Source organism: Podarcis muralis, chromosome 1 (assembly GCF_964188315.1).
Source record: "Podarcis muralis chromosome 1, rPodMur119.hap1.1, whole genome shotgun sequence".
Taxonomy (NCBI): Eukaryota; Metazoa; Chordata; class Lepidosauria; order Squamata; family Lacertidae; genus Podarcis; species Podarcis muralis.
Window position 1 is genome coordinate 31356143 of NC_135655.1, and position 7398 is coordinate 31363540.

General features: G+C 41.4%; 1 protein-coding gene across 1 annotated transcript; it reads right to left on the reverse strand.

The window, feature by feature from the left end:
- Nucleotides 1–1186: 1186 nt before the first annotated feature.
- Nucleotides 1187–7398, reverse strand: FCF1 (FCF1 rRNA-processing protein). Its single transcript, XM_028719699.2, has 8 exons — nucleotides 7273–7398; nucleotides 6209–6276; nucleotides 5834–5905; nucleotides 4843–4991; nucleotides 4198–4270; nucleotides 3278–3365; nucleotides 2823–2917; nucleotides 1187–1445 (listed from the first exon to the last, which is right to left on the reverse strand). Exons 1-8 carry the CDS (start codon nucleotides 7273–7275, stop codon nucleotides 1397–1399), a joined length of 597 nt encoding a protein of 198 aa, XP_028575532.2. The 5' UTR covers nucleotides 7276–7398; the 3' UTR covers nucleotides 1187–1396.

The following is a 7398-nucleotide window of genomic DNA, read 5'->3' on the forward strand; positions in this document are numbered from 1 at the left end:
AGAGCCACATGCGGCTCCAGAGCCGCGGGTTGCTGACCCCTGCCCTAGAATCATAGAATTGTAGAGTTGGAAGTGACCCCCAAGAGTTCTCCAGTTCAACCCCCTGCAGTGCAGGAATCGCAGCTATAGCATCCATGGCAGATGGCCATCCTACCTCTGCTTAAAAACCTCCAGGGAAGGAGAGCCCACAACCTCACGAGGGAGATCGTTCCACTGTCAAACAGCTCTCACTGTCAGAAAGTTCTTCCTGATGTTTAGTTGGAATTTCCTTTCTTGTAACTTGAAGCCATTGGTTCGAGTCCTACCCTCCAGACCAGGAGAAAACAAGCTTGTTCACTCTTCCATGTGACAACCCTTTAGATATTTGAAGATGGCTATCATAGCTCCCTCTCAGTCTCCTCTTTTCCAGGCTAAACATACCCAGTTCCTTTCAATTGATCCTCATAAGGCTTGGTTTCCAGACCCTTGATCGTCTTGGTTGCCCTTTTTTCAATTACAATATCCTTTTTGAGGCGAGGTGACCAGAACTTTACACAATATTCCAAATGTGGTTACACCAAAGATTTGTATAATGAGAGTTTTATCTTCAATTCCTTTCCTAATGATCCCTAGAATGGAATTTACCTTTTTCATGGCCGCCACACACTAGGTCAACAACTTCATCAAGCTATCTGTCACCTCCAGTTCAGACACCATGAGCATATATGTGAAGTTAATATTTCCCCAATATGCATCACTTTACCCTTTTTAACATTGAAAGGTGCTTGCCCTTTTAACGCCTATTCGCTCAGTTTGGAGAGGTCACTTTGGAGCTCTTTTCAATCTCTTCTTGTTTTAATGACCTTGAACAATTTAGTATCATCAGCAAATTTGGCCTCCTCACTGTTCAGTTCTAAATGAACAAGTTAAAAAACACTGGTCCCAATACCGCTCAGGGGAAATCCACTTTCTACCTCTCTCTATTCAGACTTTTTGCTTCCTGTGACTCAACTAATTCCTGATCCACAAGAGGATAGTCTTATGACTGATTGCTAAACTTACTCAGGAGTGTTTGGCAAATTACCATATTTCTGCATAACCCCACCAAAAGTAACCTTCCCAACTTTTTGTCATGAGAAACCCCAACTGAAACATTTGCAACTTGAGAAAGGACTCAGATAAAAAAAGAGAAATTCTCAAAAGCCAATTTCTAAACAATAATGAATATTTATTCTGGAACACACAGCAAGGGTACAGTTCACATGATTTTTCTCGAAGAGACACGTTTGAAAAAATCAGTTCAGCTTCAAACACTGCAGGAAATAAATTAGAAACAGGAACCTTGTAACAGGCCCAATGTTGTAAAAATTGGCAGTTGGACCCAGCAGACATATCTTGGATGCTTTTCAACAGGTGGTTAAAATCGGGGAGCTCCATAGTCATCAGGCATCTGCTCAATGTTATATCTAGAATGAATGAAGCATTATGGTAAGTAGTCTATCATAAACCCACCATGGAATGTAGTGAAAACATAATAAGGGTGCCACTGTATTTGCTGGCATTATTTGATTGCATTTGATTAAGTGAGCTCGAATCCATAAAACCCTTTGCTATAGTGATCTGAAGGCCCACAAGGCAACCATCTTTCTGAAGCTAAGCAGGCATGGGTCTGGTCACCACCTGGAAATCTCTTGTATGCTACCTTCTACTTTGATGGGAAGAGAGCAAACAATCAACAAGGACATGAGAACTGCAAGCTTTTGGAGCCAGGGACCAGTCTTCTTGTTTTTTATTAGTCTATAAAGAACTATATAAATAATGATGTATTAACTTTTACTTGACATAGCCCTTGTTATTACTTACATAGCATCACCAATGAATAGTTCTTTAAAGACTAATAAAAAGCAAGAAGACAGGCTTTGTTCCAAGGAGCCTGCAAATCTTGATTTAATAGGAACATAGGAAGCTGTCTCAAACTATATTAGACCGTTGGGTCTATTTAACTCATTATCATCAAAGATGACTGGCAGCAGCTCACCAGAGCTTTGGGCAAGAGTTTTTCCTAGCCCTACATTAAGACACCAGGAATTGAACACGGGACCCTTTGCATACAAAGTATGTGCTCTACCAATGAACTACAGTGGATAACAGAGTTAGGGGCAGAAGGGAGTGGTAACATCAAACATTTATGGGTATGAATAAATGCAGTTACATATACAGGCGACTCCCCACTTACACAGAGGTTACGTTCCAGCCCCATCGCACATAAGTGGGGAGCACCCTGAAGTGTCCTTGTGGCTAGCGAGGAGACTCCAGAGCTTGAAGAGAACGTCCTGTTTGGGCTCTGGTAAGAGACTCCTTGTTGAGGCTGCTCAGCCTCCACGCAGAACAGCTGATGTACAGGGTAGTGCAGCAGCAGCAGCAGCCGCAACTTTCCCACAGGTCGGCTGTTAAGCGGTGGAGCCGAGCAGCCTCAACAAAGCCCCACTGCACCTCTGGCTCATGAGAAGACCCTCCATGGACATCCTACTCAGGTTCTGCGAAGGGTCTTCTCAGGAGCCATGTACTTCCAGCCACTTCTGGGTTCCTGGAGCTGTGCCTATGCGCAGTAGCATACAAAAGAGGAACTGCCTGTACTTAGGCTTTCTTTTAGTTTGAGCAGCAGGATATGAACACATTAGCATTCTCCCACTTGTGTTGTGGTTTTCTTATTACTATTAAGCCCTTCCTTTATATAGGTAGACTATCTCTAAAACGACAGGCAACATTTCAAAATACACTATAACAAAGTAAACTGCAATTTAATTTGTCAGAATATTACTCTCAAGTGGGAGCTCACCTACCTGTGGTTCGATATATACATTATTGGGACTCCTGGGATCTTCCGTATTCTCCGCTTGAGGTCTCTGTCTACAGTAGCCACTATGTAACACTTGTGCTGCAAGAAAAGAGCATAATCTCATAACTGAGAAATGAATCAAATGTTGTTTTCCTTTGGCCACAGAGTGCCAGAGGATAGAAATTTCCAGAGGTAACAAGTTTTTAGACAACATCAGATCTCCCTCCCATAAAATACAGTATCTCCAAGGACATGTCCTGAAGAGCTGAGGAGACAGGATCTCCTCTGTTACTACCAATTGTTTGTAGCAGTGGCATCTCCTTCCAAAACAGGCAATATCGGCTACAAGACAGCTTCAGTTGAATGTCAGCTTCATTCAGGTCATTAATTTCAGCAAATTAAGCAGTGCTACATACATCTGCATGCCTACAGAACAGACATTTCTAGAGGTAGAGGTACCTGAGTGACCCTCTGCACCAAACAGTCATCAGCATAGGTCCCTTTGTGAGTGCAGGGCAAGCGTTCAAATCGTGGGTCTTTTGCTATCCTGTAATATAATCAAACAGAGAATTAAGATAGCATTGGGCCCACTGACATAATTAGAAGAATTAAAAGATTCCTAGAAGAAAAACAATTTCTGTCTTTTCCTCACTAGGTATACCCCAAATCTGTAGGTTGCTATTATCAGCTTAACGTTTATTTCTGACTGTCATCCTGCCTGTCAGATGTATTGCCTGGGTATGCTAACTGCCTGGCTTCCAGTAAATTGAATAATAGGAAGCTTCAAACCCTTCTCCCGGGCATACACTTAGGGTTATATCCAGTGCTCATGCAACAAATTTTGTGCACACAACTGAACCTCCTCTTCTCCTTCCCCCACTCACACCCTTAATATCAGAGTCTGGAGGATTGTAAGATACCCTGAAGCAGATTTGGGGGCATGTGAGAGGCGGAGAGTAAACTGAAGTACAAGTCAAACTCCATTCAGTTCTCTGCCTGCTGATGGAACACAAAAACCTTCTTGAATTCTTAGTGTTCTTTGTGTAGCACAATAAACTGCTTTCTTTAAACCTTGATCTAACTCGTGAATCTACAAGCCAGTAAGTTATTCTATGAACTTGATAATCTACTCAAGCTACAAACTTAGAGGAGGAGGGCAGAATTGAATTCTGCCCAGAAGAGACTGGGAAGATCAACTGCCTTGCTTTCTTCAAAAGGTACATTCAGCCTGGTGAACAAAAGAAGTGATGCAGTGACAAGCTGTCCAAGTTTAATGATTTGGAATCTAGCTATTGTACCCCAAGGAAGAGTCCCTGTTCTCCATATTCATAAGTTAAACTAGATAAACTCAATAACAGAGTCCAGTTATAGGTCCCTACCTTAGGGCGACACGATACTTTTGCCCCAGTTTCTCAATTTCAGCCATGACACAATCTGTGATACACGGAATACCTACAGGAATACAGAAAATATTTAATATCACCAAACTGAATTGCAACAAACTGCAGGTGCCTAAATCAGAAAATATTAGATTTCAAAACTATGAATATTCATGCAGCCCTCTGAAAGTCAGTCACATCATTGACAATTATCAGAATAGAAAGCACACTCTTAATTGATCTGCTTTTCATTTCTATTTATATTATTCTGTGCATCTAACTGATATTTTGAGTAAAACATAACTTTGACAGTTATGGTAAAATCTGATAATCAGCGAACTTTTTTTATTTCATTAATGCAACAATAAAGTAGTGATTATTTAAACAGCTGGTAGTCATGATGGATACACTTGTTAAGTCTAACTGGAAAGCATTTAGTGGCAAGCACTAAATGATGATGGCAACAACAACAACAACAACAACAACAACAACAACAACAACAACAAGAATAATGAAAGCCAGAACCTCATACATTACTGCTACTTTAGTCTTAACAATGTGCCACCATTGATGGAGCTTTTTATAGTCTCAACTTATCACAATAATGTTACCCTGGAACAAGATGTAATAGATCTATATACTTACACTTAGCATAGAGGCAATCCATCATTGACTGCACCAGATCCAGTTTGGCTTTAATGGAAAAATTAATGAAGTTGGTATCAACCAGGATGTAGTAGGGAGGCCCCAGTTGTGTATTATATTGGAAGAACAAACAGGAAGGATATTTAGGGCTGAAATGACAAACATGGGACAAATCAAGTTACAAAGGGGAAAACAAAACATACTGTCCACAATTGGCGTATAACTTCAGAAGTGCTTTTTCTCAGCTTACAAACTCTTGAAATGTGTTGAAAAATGTGTCAAAAAGCTCAGAGGACAAAACACTCAATAAGTCACATTTACTGCTGAAAGTGTGCTCAAGCATTCTAGTGTGTGTGTGAGTGGGGGGTGCTTTTACATTTCAACCCCCATCTCTTGAGGTCCAACCACATGGTGTTATTCTCAGTACCATCTTTACAGCAGGGACGAACATTTTATAGCAAGAGAAGGGCTTTCAAAAAGTGTTTCCTCAAGCTGTGGAACCTTCTCCCAGTACATGTCTTTTCTTTTCAAGACAGCTAAGCCCTTCTGCTCAAAATATTTTGACAGGGCACCAAAAATCATTCATTCCAATTATTTCTATACGTGATACGTGTAAGAAGCAAAACACTTAAAAAAAGAAAGTTTGGCCACTTTATCAGGGACTTGCAATGTGCCTCCCACTACCTGCTTGATCAGCTCGAGTTTGCTAATGACCCAGGTAATAATATGTGTTTGCCAAGCCAAATTAAAAGCACCCACATAACAGTCTTCATGTTAAGACACAATCTTGAGCATGCTCATCTGAAAGTTAACATCTACCACTGGCATAGGCAAACTTGGCCCTCCAGATGTTTGGAGACTACAATTCCCATTATCCCTGACCACTGGTCCTGTTAGGAATGATGGGAGTTGTAGTCCCAAAAATGGGATTTCTTTCTAATTTTGTTTTAAGGTAGCCAACAGAATTGATGGGAAATCATTAGATACTTACACCTCTCTCTCTTTTATTGCACTGGAATCATCCTTCTTTTTCTCTTTAGGTTTTGCTCGGTCTGCCTCTTTGCTAGGGGTGGCAAAAATTTTTTTTTTAAATCATTTGTACACACCATCTACTCAGTAAACCACTGTAGATAACCAAGGGACATTATTGTTGGAAAGAATTGTATCAATATAGGATCACAAGATAAAAAAAAGTTTGGAGATCATTTTGGAGCACCACACAATCCTACCATTATGAATTTGACTCAATGGGACTTACTTAAGTATAGGATCACTTTGTTAAGTGTTTCAGTCTTGTTAAATATGCAAAACTCTTAGAATTTACACTTCAGTAGTTGCCACTAATAAATATTATCAAAAGACTTACATGCGCTGGTCACGGAGGCTGATCATGCGTTTCATGGCAGCATATTTCTTTGCTTTCTTTTGTTTCCCCTTAAAAGGGAAAAATTAATAACAGACCATTATTTTTTTAAAATACTATAAAACCTGTCATCCTCTTCCACGCACACTACAGTCACAGCCAGTGTTTAATATCTAAGAAAGGAGATGCCAAGACTCAAATCTTTTACCAACAAGACCTAGTTCCTGATCTATGTGGGTGGTAGCTGTGGTAACTTATTATCTAGCATGCATAATAAGAACATCTTTACTCAAATTAGGTTCTCATCAAAACACTCCAAAATCGGCTTCCCTAGGTTTTAGAGATACAATTGCAGGATCCAGCCAATCATAACCATTGGATGGACATAATTCACATACGTATTGTTTACTGCCTGCAAACCTATCCTCGCCAACAGTGTTCCATATTACTCTAGGATTCACATACCCCAACAGCTGAACTACCCAGAAATGTGAATATCTATAAAGAACATCAAGGAGCAGCAAAGGAAATATTTGGTTTATTGACTAGAATGAGGCAAAGACAGGAGCACATTAAAAAATAAATAAATGTAAGGGGCAGACAGGAGCGTAGGGTTTGTTTGTTTTTTTAAAAAAATATGTAAGTGTGAAACTATTTCTGGATAGCAGACTCGCCATTATTTCCCACCCTCCCCCCCCCCACAACCTCCAGCACCAGTCCCTCCCTCCCACACTTTCTACTCCCTCACAGCACCGGTCCTGAGAAGCACCTCTCCAACAATAAAGCTAGTCATTTCATACGCTCGTAAGCGGGAGCGAATTTAAAAGCACGCCTGGTGGGATTTTAAAACACTTTCTCAGTTTCCCCCTTGTCCCCGCCTCTGTCCAACATCTAGCATGGTGAGCCGCTCTAGCGAACTCGAGGCCTTTGAGTTATGCCCAACGAAGCTTTAGCTCAGCTGTCGACAATGGAGAATTAAAAAAAGGACTGTGAGAGGACCGCGGGTGGAGAGCAGCCAGTTCCCTGCCATGCCACGCCACAACCCCGCACCCGAGGTAAGCGCTCACCATTTTGGTAGTCCCAGCCACAGCGTTCTTCTCGCCCACTTCCGGCGCGCGCCATGCTCGTTCGCCCAACGCTTTGAGCGTCACTTCCGGCCACTGGCGGCCAGGGGGGCAGGGCGAGCAAGTGAG

Coding starts and splice junctions, on each gene's coding strand:
- FCF1 (XM_028719699.2), bottom strand. Junction 4,992..5,833: donor GCAATAAAAGAGAGAGAGGT/GTAAGTATCTAA, acceptor TTGTCATTTCAG/CCCTAAATATCCTTCCTGTT. Junction 2,918..3,277: donor TGGTGCAGAGGGTCACTCAG/GTACCTCTACCT, acceptor CTTTTCTTGCAG/CACAAGTGTTACATAGTGGC.